Source organism: Phyllostomus discolor, chromosome 14, assembly GCF_004126475.2.
Source record: "Phyllostomus discolor isolate MPI-MPIP mPhyDis1 chromosome 14, mPhyDis1.pri.v3, whole genome shotgun sequence".
Lineage (NCBI taxonomy): Eukaryota > Metazoa > Chordata > Mammalia > Chiroptera > Phyllostomidae > Phyllostomus > Phyllostomus discolor.
Window position 1 is genome coordinate 6,353,548 of NC_040916.2, and position 14,100 is coordinate 6,367,647.

The 14,100-nt window shown below is 41.3% G+C and overlaps 1 protein-coding gene across 7 annotated transcripts in view; it reads left to right on the plus strand.

The window, feature by feature from the left end:
- Positions 1-14,100, plus strand: part of C4BPA (complement component 4 binding protein alpha) — a 42,680-nt gene that overhangs the window by 22,645 nt on the left and 5,935 nt on the right. For 5 of the 7 annotated variants that reach the window (XM_036015891.1, XM_036015890.1, XM_036015889.1 and 2 more), the window contains 4 exons: positions 67-255; positions 2,721-2,891; positions 3,870-4,045; positions 4,321-4,992. The exons of 1 other annotated variant lie outside the window; for it this stretch is intronic. In XM_036015891.1, coding sequence (XP_035871784.1) covers positions 67-255; positions 2,721-2,891; positions 3,870-4,045; positions 4,321-4,650 — 866 coding nt within the window. In that variant the 3' untranslated portion in view covers positions 4,651-4,992. Of the gene's footprint in view, positions 1-66; positions 256-2,720; positions 2,892-3,869; positions 4,046-4,320; positions 4,993-14,100 lie in introns of those variants that run through there. One more of the 7 variants, XM_028530792.2, reaches the window with a different exon arrangement.

Genomic DNA, 14,100 nt, shown 5'->3' on the forward strand with positions numbered 1-14,100 from the left:
TGTCAGCCATAGGAGCCTCCTCATGGTGATTTTACTAACCATTAGCCTCACTTTTTTATTTTTTAGAGGTATGTTGCCCAGTACCAGACCTAAAGAATGGCAGAATCACTACCCAGAAAAAGAAAAGTTTGGCCAGTAACTGTGAATATTTCTATGGGGACTCGCTTTGGTATTCATGTGGTGGGATACGAACTGTTGAAGCTTCCTGCCAAGGAGATGGCACCTGGAGTCCTGATACACCAACATGTGATGAGAGTAAGAGCTTATGGAATTATGTTACTTTTGAAGTTTCTTCATAACAAAGTAATGGAGGTTATTAAGGAAAGGTTTCAAATTAGGTAAAAGAATTTGGATACCCTGCATGATTCTTGGAGTAGATATTTGTTTAAAAACACTATCTCTAATCCAAATTTCTTTTTCCCCATATTGGTTGTTCCCATTCTCTTGACCTTCCTGGTTTCCTTTTTTGAATCAATGAAATTAGGCCTTACTTCAGTATTTCAAGGGTCTATGGTGTGATTATCCCATTGACATTTGCACCTTTTCCTACCAAAGCCACCTCTTTTTACCATATCCACCTCTACACCCTAGGCTATGCAGGGTCCTAGGACCACGTGACAGGAATGATTTCACTGCTGACTGAACTTGCCACAGAGGCCTCTCCTAACCTGGGCCCCATTCAAACATGACTATCTTTTGTGTCACCTGGTATAGGGGTTGGAATAGTATTCCCAAGTATGGAACATGCTGCCTCTAGAATCTGAAAAGGCCTGTTAGCCATTGTGACTCCTTCTTTGTGGCGGATATGCAACTTACAGTAATTCAGCTTTAGTTTAGATGGGATAACCTAGCATGCTCTGAACCCTGGACCTCCAACAATTTTACTGCTGTAGCAAACTCCTTAATCATTCATTACCTTCTATATTCTGCAGCATCATCACATGAAGTGAAAAAGACAAACCTTTTTCATCTTATGTTTTTCCTGTGTCTCCTTTACTACTCACACAGAACACTGGCAACATTTACAGTCACCAAATGTGTGAGTGGCTTTCCCCACATGATTCTCAATCCTCCAATTTAACTCACTCATGACACTCTCTACCTGGAAGTGGTATCAGATCCCACAGGTTAAGGGCTCATTCCCACAGGACTGGTCTCACCCCACTGCAGATACCAGTCACAAGTAGTACGTCCCCAGATTACCCCCAACTTCTTGTAGCCAACTTTGGCTACAAATCAGAGGTTCTTTGACCCCCTCCTTGGGTTTAATTGATTTGCTAAAGAGGCTCACAGAGCTCAGGGAAATACTTAATTTACCAATTTATTAAAGGATTGATAAAGACTACTGATGAAGAGCCAGGTGAAGAAATACATAAGGCAAAACCCAGAAGGGTCCCAAACATAGAGCATCTGTGCCTGTGGAGTTGGGAGTGCTTCACCCTCCTGGTAGGCGGATGTGTTCACCCACCTGGAAGCTCTTTGAATCCCCTACTGTTGGGACTTTATGGAGGCTTCCTCATGTAGGCATGATCAATTTTTAATTCTGTTGTGAGGCTCTCTCTGGAATATGGGAAAATTCCAAGCTTCTGATCTTTGCTTGGTCCTTCTGGTGACCAGTCCCCATCCAAGAGCCCGGCCAGAGTGACTTCATTAGAACAAAAGATGCTTCAAGTGCTCTTTTCATGTAGGAAATTACAAGGGCTTTAGGAGTTCTCTGTCAGAAACTCGATATAGATATATGTATCTATATATCTGTATATATTGATATTTCTATATCAATATAGATATATAGATATTTTCTACTATTTCATATCATGCATGCTAGCTTCTTTTTGCTCCTTCAGTAGAATTAACAGGACACCATTAATATAGTACATTAATATGATAGTATTTAGATGTTCAGATGCCCATAAATAACTTCAGACTCAATTATAGGAGGGGCATGTGCATTATCATTGCCCGGGGATAAAACAGAAAATGTATGATCCTGATCCTTTCATGCATATGCAAACTGTTTCTGAGCTTCTTTTCGAATAGAATGGGAAAGAAGCTCTTTGCTAAATCAGTGTCCTCATTTACCTGAATACATATTAGTTTGCTCTAGCAAAGATACTACATCTGGTACAGTGGCTGCAATAGGGGCTGAAATGTTGAGTTTTCAATATTCTACTATAATTCTACAGAATTCTAATATCTGTAGCAGACAGACAGGGGAAATAAAATGGAGATATGATGAGGATGATCACACCTGCATCTTTAGTTCTTTGAGTAGCATTAATTTGTCCCTTTTCATGTATGTAATTTATTGGGGTGACATTGGTTAATATGATATATATTTTAAATTGACTTTATTTGCTTCAGGAAGGAGGAGCCTAGTAAGATCAATAGATTCTACTCTGTTTTTGTGGCTATGATTGCTCTTAACCCATAGACCAATGATCCAATATGGGGATTGAACTACCTACCAGTTTTGTTTACTCAGATTATACTTTTGAAGATAATCAAAATATCACCATGTTGGTCTGATAAGGTGCCATGATGGTTCATTCTGAGGCTTGCAGGAGGGCAGCACAGGTACTTGGCTTTGGCTAAGTGATCCTGTGAGCAGAGAAGATAACAGGACAGGACAAAGGCTCCTACAAACCACACAGATTCTGGGATGTGTTGTGTTTTATATTCTACAAACCTAAGCTCTCTCATTTTTTTGTCTTACCACCAAGGTTGTGCTTATCCTCCTCATATTGACCACGGACATTTTATACGAATACCTTCATACTTATTCCAACCTAAGGAAGTTAAATATGAATGTGATGAAGGATACACTCTGGATGGAGAGGCCACACTCTCCTGCAGTAGTTCACGCTGGTCAGCTCCGGCCCCTCAATGTAAAGGTAACTCCAGCCCGTGGCTAAGTGGGTGGAACTGTAATGGAGGGATTGAGAATAAACTTTCTTTCTAGCCAGAGGCAGAACAAAAACATTTGATTTGACTTATTTTAAATAATTATTATATTTAGATGGTACCCAAAACAAAAAAGTTCGAGGGACACAGAGGAACATGAATGTGCCCTACTTCTTTCTCCCAGTTACACAATTCAGCCTCCTGGAGGCAGCCCAGATTCCCACTTGCTTGTGTATTTCTGGAAGTAGTCTACTGGCTGTAAGTTCTCTGAGTGTAGCTGTGGCCTGTAGCAAAATTTCCATGGAAACTTGCTCAGGCATGAATGCAGACTCTCATGGGCTAATTCCAAATACCAGAAAGTGTCAGGTATTTCCATCTGAGCCTCACACAGGGCACCACCTTCCCATGATGGAGGCATGTGGTGGGGGACTCCCAGTTTGCCAACCTGTTGTAGGGCAGGAGCAGTCAAGATCAAGTCTGATTTTTACATGCACTCAGGTCTAATAACACTTTGCCATCATTGCACACAGGAGATAATAGGCAAGAAGGAAGATTTCACCCCTGGTGTCTTTTGTGGGACACAATATGAGGAATAGTTGCACTGACAGCTGCGAATCCGGGGTCATGTGGCTTTTTAATACCCTGTCATGTTATTTAGAGATGTTATGTCTTGAACAAGTTTCTTACCCTTCTGTATCTCATTTTCTCCTGGATAAATGGCAGTAGTAAGAGTGCTCACTTCATAGAGAAGAGTGAGACTTAAATGAGAAAATCACATAAAATGCTCAGTCCAGATGACTGATATGAGTCAATCCTCAATAAAAATGGGAACTAATATCATTGCTATCAAAATAGGAAAATATAAAACAATTAGAAGCACCTACATGTGGTTCATTTTAATATCCTAGTCTGTTATCATGCCTTTTTATCTTAAATTTTCAGATTACTTAACTGTGCTTTTATTGTAGCTCTGTGTCCAAAACCAGAGATAGAGCATGGAAAGGTGTCTGGGGATAAGGATCAATTTGTTGAATCTGAAAATGTCACCATCGAGTGTACTTCTGGCTATACTGTTGTTGGTCCCCAAAATATCACCTGCTTAGAGAATCGTACCTGGTATCCAGAGGTGCCCAAGTGTGAGCGGGTAAGTGGAACAATTCAAGGAAGTTCCTGTGCTATCAAACCCTAAAAACGGTACCACCTCAAAGCACTGTCCCAGCCAGAAAAGGTGAGATCTGACCTTCCAGGATGGATCCCTGAGTCATTCAAAAGAGCTCTCTTGTTTTCTCTGGAAGCACCCTGGTCAGTTAGAGTGGCAAGTTGTCCTGCTCTCACTTGAGAACAGGAGACACCAAGCCCCTTACAGAGAGGACATTGTCAGAGACCTGGGAGCACTGACTCCTAACTTTCCTTTTCTAGACTGTACAATACACTGTGTTCTGTGTTTGGATGGTTGGCCAAAATAGCTCTGTCCCACAGAGGCCTTCTGGGAAGCTGTCTCAGAACAGGTCTAAATCCCTCAGGGGGAGACTATGGTGGAGCGAAAGTGTGTTCTGGTTTCCTGCTCACCCATCAAACCCAGGGTTGGTCTGGGACCTGATCCTGCAGTCCTGCCATTCTCATGATCTGGGGAGAAGCCTCTCAACCATACTCACCAGCTATATCTCTTTTAGGAGTTCCCTTCAGGCTGTGAGCAAGTTAAAGCAGGCAGAAAACTCATGCAGTGTCTCCCGAGACCGGAGGATGTGAAAATGGCCCTGGAGGTATATAAATTGTCCTTAGAAATTGAACGCCTGGAACGAGAAAGAGAGAAGGCGAGGAAATGACTCTGGAGTCGTCACTGTAATTGTTCCCAGAAGAGGGAGAAAAAAGTGCCTTGCTGCCTTCAATTCAATATGGATCACTCTAGTCTAGCAACCCTACCATCCCTCTGACACCAACATTCATTGTAATAAGTACCTAGAACGGTTAATTTGCTAATGTTTTTGCTAGTCTTTTGAGATTATAGAATTATTATCTTGTGGCTTATATTTTTGCTTTTTTGGACACTAACTGCACATTTTTTCATTAAAATTTCATTATCAAACACAATTTTGTCTTTGTGATCATTAGGACTTCATGGAATAAGGTCCATAAACAAACCCATTACATAAAGTCAATACATTCATTTTATTGTATGGATTTTGAATATGGGCTTGGCTTCACATCAGTTACATTTCCCTGAATGGCCTTTACTCCACAGTTCCACATGTGCAAATCACTCAGGCCCTCAGTATTTATATTCAATGTCAACACACCCCAGAACCTTGTCTGTTCTCTCCTATTTGAAGGGAGTTATTCCATTTTCTAAACCCCATGCACTTGGTCTGTGACTCACTAAGGCTATACCTCTCGACTTTTCCCTTACACAAAGGGAAAAGGGATATTTATGATGGTGCCTGACTCACCTATTTCACCTCCAGAGAACGAACTCTGAAAGATTGGTGAATGTGAAACCCAGGTGCCAGCCACCTGTGCATTCCCAAGTCTTTCATCTGATGTCTTCATTTTATTTAAGAGAAATGTAAAAATCCTTGAGTACCTATCTCACATGTGAGGAGAAACCCCATACCAATCACCTTTGTATCTTGGGTTATTTTGGAGTCTTTGTTCCTTCCACTCACCACTTCCTCCAACTTCACTTCTCCTGAAATCCCCCCCGCCCCCTCTCATTCATATCTCAGATTCCTTGGTTGTCTCATCTCTCTTTTGTACACAGAACTCTATGGGGAATATTAGCTTCTTTCATTTAATTACTCTGCATATACTGCAGTGAGGCTATGGTATATGGCAGCATTTCACTGAATGGCAGGCATCAGAGGGGCTTGAACCATTAGAGAAACCTGCTTAAAATGGAAGGTTTGTATTCACAGTCTTAGAAGCTATTACGGGCTCCTGCTACTAGGAGTTCCTTTCGGTTGATGTTTATTTTGGGTTTCCCTGAGGCAGGATTTGTGGTTCATTAAGTTCTCTGGGAAGTGGTTCCATAAAGCTCTGTGCCTGAGTGGTTCAGTAAGACAAGGAAGGGAAGACAGCCTAAAGAGGGAGCATTATTGAGGAGGCCATTGCTATTGCTCCCAGAAGCTCAGTCATGCTGACTGCCTCCTGAGAGCATGTGGAACACAACTCTGTGTTGTTCTCCCAAAGATGAGGACCTAAGGTATTATCCATCAGTTGGATCTTCTCATTGGTGGAGACTTGCTCTGGCAGCATCGACTCCCAAGCACATCCGACCCACACTACAGTGTAGTGGTGCAGGCTCCCCAGGACTAGGGTACCATCGGGCACAGAGACACAAGTAGTAGCATTGGCACTCTGGGACTTGTTTACAGTAACCTCCAGCGTAGGGGTATGGGCAGAGCACAGAGGGCCTCTTCTACAGCTGTCTTCTCTCTATGTCTCTTTGCCAATGTCCTGTTTTATTCTATCACTTTCCCTACTCCAATTTCTCATTTCTCTGTATCAGACTCCTGCAAAAGTTTCCTTTTGTTGCCCTGAATACAACTCCCTTAATTTTTAGGGTGAGCTATTTAGTTTTCCTTCTCCTATTGGGCTTTGTGCCTATTCTGGCATCTCTTGTTATGTGAATGGTCACAAATAGAATATCTGTTAACACCACCTACACAGCAACTAAAATTCACCAACAAGTCAGCACATCACTATAACAAATAGTGATTCTCCCGTTTTTGCTCAGGGTATGATGATATAGCATGAGCCCCAGGGATCCCTCAAGATATTCTGTCAAGGAGGTTGCATCATCATTTGCTCTTATTGCTTAAATGCCTTGTATATTATAACTACCATCTTCACATTATTCACTGAAAATATGACCTAAGAAAATGGAAGACACTGTTAGAAATGTGGGTAATCTGAGAAGGCTCAGAAAAGCCAGATGAGGAGAATTTATAGGAGAGGAAGTTATTTGACCTGCTGCTCTTTGAGGTTTTGAGTGAGAGGAGAAAAGGGAGCCTGGGTATTTTATACCAAAAATTTAAAATAAAATTTAAAACATACAGAATAATAATTGCCGTTGACTCATGAAAGAGAGGGGCAAAGTATCATTTCAAAAAATTAAATTGCCAGCATAGTCTCATGTTAGCAGGAGCACTAAAATTGTAAACAAAGGAAACCCTGGAAGATGTCCATTTTATGTCTGTGTCTACTTCCAATGTTAGCAAGGGCTGGAGGAGAAGGTGCTAATGGGTTCCTTGGGCTTAGATGTGGATAAATATCTGGCAATTGGTATTTCACTCACTGGCTCTCACTGATTCTCACTCACCTTCTCTCATTAGCAGGAATGACTATACCCCTATATGTGCCTTTCTTCCCAACAAACCTCACTTAGAAAACTCTTCATTTGTTAACTAATAATTTTAAAAACATGACTTTGGTTTTTTGTTATGTACTTGTTTAATTAATGTTCTACTTCATTATCATTTATATCATTTGTCACATTATTTTATTGCTTTTAAGCATAGTATATGTAGTCTCTTGAATAGAACAAAATCCTACTTTGTTTTGATACTATGTAGTATTATTGCATACTGCATGCAATTATACTCACTAATGAGTTTGCTGATTATTAGATAGTTAGATAGTTGTTGTATTAAATGCATTATATACATAGAAATTCTTGGTAGATTTTTGTAGCTGTGTTGAAGGATGACTTACTGATATAGAGAAATTGGTTTGGACATTGGGTTGGAAAAGAAAGAAAGCGAAGTATGCTTACACTTTCATATTATTAATGTGCTCAGATAAAGAATTATCTACCTCAAGCTTCATCCTGTAGTTTTATAGAAGAAATAGTTAAGACTTCCGGCCAAGATGGAGGCGTAGGTAGACACACTGTGCCTCCTCGCACAACCAAAATATGGACAACAAAAATTTAGAAATGAAAAAACAACCAGTACTGACAGAAAATTGAACTGTATGGAAGTCTGACAACCAAGGAGTTAAAGAAGAAACATTCATCCAGACTGGTAGGAAGGGCAGAGTCGGGTGGCCGGGTGGAGAGGACTTGCAGCAAAGTGGTGGCTGGTGGACCCTGGGCACGCAAGGCGGCAGTGGGAGGACCTAGCAAGGCAGCAGATTGTGAAGGGGTGCAGCGTATAAGGCAGCTGGCAGACTGGGTGGTCCCACATTCACGTGCAGATAAACCAGGTGAAACTGGGGAGCGAGACAGACCACAAAACCTAGGGTCCCAGCATGGGGAAATAAAGCCTCAAAACACTGGTTGAAAACACCTGTGGATGTTGAGGTTCCAGGAGAGACTCCCAGCCTCACAGGAGAGTTCATTGGAGAGATCCACAGGGTCCCAGAACATATACAAACCCACCCACCAAGGAATCAGCACCAGAAGGGCCCAGTTTGCTTGAGGGAAGTGGCAGAAGTGACTGAAATCCAGCAGAGAGAGGAGCAAGCACCATTGTTCCCTCTTGGACCCCTCCCCCACATACAGCATCACAACCCAGTGACTGGGTTGCTCTGCCCTCATGAACACCTAAGGCTCTGCTCCTCACTTCCTAACATGGCCTTCAAGACAAAAAAAAAAAAAAAGGCCTAAATGAAAGAACAGATCAAAGCTCCAGAAATAATACAACTAAGTGACAAAGAGATAGCCAACCTATCAGATGCAAGTTCAAAGCACTGGTGATCAGGATGCTCACAGAATTGATTGAATTTAGTCACAAATTAGATGAAAAAAAAAATGAAGGCTACGCTAAGTGAAATGAAGGAAAATGTACAGGAAACCAATAGTGATGGAAAGGAAACTGGGACTCAAAACAATAGAGTAGACCAGAAGGAAGAAAGAAACAACCAAACAGAAAAGAAGGAAGAAACAAGAATTCAAAAAAAATGAGAAGAAGCTTGGGAACCTCCAGGACATCTCTAATTTCTAAATGTTCCAACATTCAAATTATAGAGTTACCAGAAGGAGAAGAGGAAGAGCAACAAGTGGAAAAGATATTTGAACAAATAATAAAGGAGAACTTCCCCATTCTGGCAAAGGAAATAGACTTCCAGGAAGTCCAGGAAGCTCAGAGAGTCTCAAAGGAGTTGGACCCAAGAAGGAACACACCAAGGCACATCATAATTACATTAGCCAAGGTAAAAATGAAGGAGAGAATCCTAGAAGCAGCAAGAGATAAGGAAACAGTAACCTACAAAGGAGTTCCCATCAGACTGTCAGCTGATTTTTCAAGAGACCTTACAGGCAAGAAGGGGCTAGAAAGAAGTATTCCAAGTCATGAAAGGCAAGGACCTATATCCAAGATTGCTCTATCCAGAAAAGGTTTCATTTAGAATGGAAGGACAGATAAAGTGCTTCTCAGAAAGGTCAAGTTAAAGGAGTTCCTCATCACCAAGTCCTTATTATATGAAATGTTAAAGGGACTTATCTAAGAAAAAGAATATAAAAAACGTACAGTAAAATGATAGCAAACTCACAATTATTAACAACCACACCTAAAACAAGAGGAAACTAAGCAAACAATTAGAATAGGAACAGAATCACAGAAATGGAGATCACATGGAGAGTTAGCAACAGGGAAGTGGGAGGAGGAGGGGGGGAAGGTACAGAGAATAAGTAGCACAGATGGTAGATAGAAAATAGAGGGAGGGCAAGAATAGTATGGGAAATGTAGAAGCTAAAGAACTTATGACACATGGACATGAACTAAAGGGGGGGAATGTGGGTGGAAGAGGGTGTGCAGGGTAGAGGGGAGTGAAGGGGGGAAATGGAATAACTGTAATAGCATAATCAATAAACTATATTGAAAAAATAAAAGAATTAGGAAATGTTAAAAAAAGAAATAGTTGAGGTTTTTACAAAATAAAGACAGACTCATAGAGAGCAGAATGACAGCTGTCAGAGGGTGAGGGCTAGGTGAGGGGTATGGAGGGGTTTGGCAAAAAAAAGTAAAAACTCAGCCCTGGCTGGCATAGCTCAGTGGATTGAGTGCAGGCTGCGAACCAAAGTGTAGCAGGTTCGATTACCAGTCAGGGTACATGCCTGGGTTGCAGGCCATGACCCCCAGCAACCGCACGTTGATGTTTCTCTCTCTCTATCTCCCTCCCTTCCCTCTCTAAAAATAAATAAATAAAATCTTTAAAAAAAGTAAAAACTCATAAACACTGACAATAGTGTGGTGAGTGCAAGTGCAAGGGGGGAGGGGGAAGTAGAGGGTGTGAGAGGGATGAGTGGTGATGGACTGAGACGATTTGGGATGATGAACACACAGTACAGTGTACAGATGATGTGTTGTAGAATTGTGCACCTGAAACTTGTATAACTTTGTTAACCAGTGTCACCTTAATAAGTTTAATATAAAATAAATGATTAAAACTTAAATGTCAATCCTTCATGTTTCTTTCCTTATCATTCCATATGAATATAAAGAAGCAGTACAGAGACTTATTTTCACACTGCCATGAACTATTCCTCCATTCTTTAATTTATTGTTATTTAAATGTCTTTCAAAAACTATCTAAAATAAATATAAGTATACATAAACAAATATTGAAATGATAAAGGTGGGTATAAAGAGCTCAACTCCATTACGTTTTGCCTTTCCCTATCTACATTTAAAATTTAAACTTCATATTTTAAATTTTAATTTTTTATCTAAAGTTACCAATTATAAACCACATTACAAGTGCAACTGTTTCTTGGTCTACAACTTTACCTTTAAAATTAATTTAAAATATATCTGTAGCTAACTAATGAGCATACTCACTGGCCCCACACAATTCCTTTTCCCAGCTCCCAGAGAACCACTGTCACTTCTTGTAGCATTTATTTTCCCCCTGGTATTTATCACCATATTTTAATATATAATATATGTTTTGTATTTTTTATAAATTATACACTTATCTATTAATCAAAGTATTTAATCATCTTGTAATATAATCATTTGCCTTTCTCCTTCTCTCTTCCAAAGTAGCTATTGCACAATTTTAGTTGCATCAATAATTTTTACATGTTATGAGTATGCTAACCAAGTAGTATTCTGTGAACATGTTTTCTTTCTTTCTTTGCAACTTGCTTTTGTTTCATTCTGGTGTGATAGTGCCCTTGTTAGTGACGTTTGTTCACTGGCTTGCTTAATTTTCTATTTCCAGTACTTCCTAAATGCTCTAATTAATTTTTCAGTCTACCCAATTCGTCCAATGTTCAGAGACACCAGAGGCTTAGCAACTCTTTTCTCATTTCCATAGACCTTTCTCCAAGATTTCTTTGGCTTTATGACCCAAGCCTTTTGTTGAATTTTTCAATTTTTGAAAGAACATTTTATGATATTTTCCAAAAGATTTTTTTACTCTCTCTCTCTATACATATTATATATATAACTTTCTTTATATTATATATAGATATAGATAAAAGAAACATTATATATATAAAAGAAACTTGTTTGGAAACTTACAAATAGTTCTCTGGGTGAATGGGACATGGCGGCCAGTCTTCAAGGTGACATATCCAGGCCAGCAGACCATGAAACGCTTCATCGTGGCACCTTGGTGATTTCCATATGGCCCATTATGAGTTCTCCCCTGTTATTTCAAATAGATGCTGAGCCCCCAGTTGAGGCACAAATGGTATGGTATTCACACCCAAGAAGACCCCCTCTGCCAGACACTATTCTACTGGCTGACTGGAAGCTGTCTTGTATATGGCCAGAGGGTTGTGACTTGCCCTTACTGATGTGTATAACTGCTCTGTCTTTCTGTCTTTAGGGTACAGAATAATACTTCAGTGCACTGGGATCATAACTATGCCTCAGTATCTAACCTATCAGCATTCTGGGTCTGCACTGAACTTCCCCTGAGCACGTTGGCCAGCCTCCCGTGGCACATCTCATCTACTTCAGTCTCAAATTGGACTTGGCTTCAGAACCAGTGGAACAGTGAACATTCCTGGTGGAATGTGACCTGTGACCTGGACTGACATCTATGATGGGGCCAAACAGCAGTATGACCATCCCCAGCTGCTAGGCAGCTACTCAACTCCATATGGGATGGGTCCGGGTGGCTCACAGCTGAAGCCATGGAGTTGGCTGACCAGCTCTCCTTTGCATTGAGAACCCCAAAGGACAAGCCCAGGTGGGCTGGGCTCTGACAGGTCTGTATCAAATTCAGACTCTAGGGCATTTTGGGGAGGTATGGGATGATGCACGGGCTACAGTTCCTACTGGAGCCCTCTGGGTGTGTGTCTCACATGGGTGGCCTTAACTGCCTGGACATTGGACTGGTCATTACACTTGGACATGGCCCTATTTGCCTGCTTGCATTCAGAAAACTCTTGCAGTCCAGCCAATTAATTGGACAGTGTTTAAGGCATGACACTGAGTAAAGTGTAACCCCTGGTGGTATTATCCATTAGCTGCTTTTTCTCCTCAAGCTGCTGCTTCTGAAGTCACTGAGACTGAAATAACTGCTTTGGCTTTGCACACTGCCTGTGCATTGAATGCAACACATGATTCCTTCAGCTTCTTCAGTGAGGAAGGGTATCAAATAAGGAAAGTAGCCTTGCAAAATCTTGTGGCTTCAGATATGCTTTCTGCATCCCAAGGTGGGGTGCTTGCCCTAGTAGAAGAAGAATGCTGTATATATGTCCTTGATGTCCACCACAGTGTTAGTCTAGCTTTACGGGTATTAGCTTCTGAGACCCATGACATTGAACACCTGGCAGAGAATCCTTTACACATTGAGGCACAAATGGTATGGTATTCACACCCAAGGAATGGTGGACATCCCTAACCACTGAATGGCTGTGGGCTCTTGCTGTGTTCGGCGGCAGTGCTTGTGTTTTGCTTGCTTGTCGCTGTAGCCTGTGCTGCTATTGTGGGTATGGGTGCAGGGCTCTTCTCTCCTTGCCAAGAGAACCTTGTGGAAGACATCTTCCTGTAGACTGTATGGTGAGGAACCCAGAAGGGGTGAATTGTAGGATAAACAAAGGCAGTCTGGCTTCTTCACCCAGGTATCTGTGGAACTAAGATAAGTAGTGTTCTCATAGCCTTGAGAGTGGGCCTGATAAGTATTCCCATACCCTTGAGTGGGCATGCTTGTGCAGAATCTTGCTGTGTTATACAACTTGTTTGGCTCTCTGCTGGCTTTGTTTCTTCTTAGTATATAAAGGGTTAGGGGCTTCCCGCTAGGCACACAGCTTGAAGCATGCATTGCTAACCCACCCTGGATTAAAGTTTGTCAAGCATCTCTAAGGCTCTGCAACTTTTCTTCTATCTGCCTAAATCTCAGATGAACCTTCCTGGCCTGACAGGCTGCAAGACACTGTGTTTGTGTATGTTCTAGGACCCCTGGGCCTCTCCAACAGACTCTCCTGTGGGACTGGGAGTTTTTCCTGCCTTGTAACCCCCACAGGATTTTACAGTCAGGGGTTTTAAGTCTTTAATTTTCCAAGCTGAAACTCTGCTGAGTTTCATGATCTGTCTCACTCCCTAGTTGTTCCTCCCAGTTTATCCATGTGTAAATGTCAGGAGTTCCTAATCTGCGAGCCCCTGCCTTGTCCACATAGTCCACCACCTTGCCACTTGTCCTCTCTGCCCAGCTGGCTGTGTGCCCATCTCTGACCCTCCTACCAATCTGGATGAATGCTTCTTTATCTCTTTGGTTGTCAGAGTTCCATGAAGTTTGATTTTCTGGTAGTTATGGTTATTTTTAGTTTTTTAATTTGTTGTTATTATTTTGGCTGTGCAAGGAAGCAAAGCATTGCTACTTACTCCTCCATCTTGGTCTGAACTCAGTAATTTTTCTTAAAATTGTAGTTGTCAGCTAGTCTTATATCAAGCTCCAGTATTGCAAGTTTTAAATTTTATCTATTTTTAATGTACATCAAAATACCTACAGGGCAGGTATCAGCCTGAGTCCAATCAGGAGAGAGAAACCACACAATGATTTATACAGTGGAAGATTAACATAAAGAATGATTAAACTATGACAAAAGAGTAACTATATAACATAAGAAAACTTCATATGATACCCTAGGGCAGAGGAAAGGTGCTCAAGGAAGGACAAACTCCAAAGGGAATTCCTTTCCAAGGCTGGAATTTAGTCCTCATTGGAAAAGGTACAATTGCAACCCACTAGATGCCAGGGAAGTTCACTAGTTGCCTGGACCAGAGCTGGTCTGCAGCAACCAGC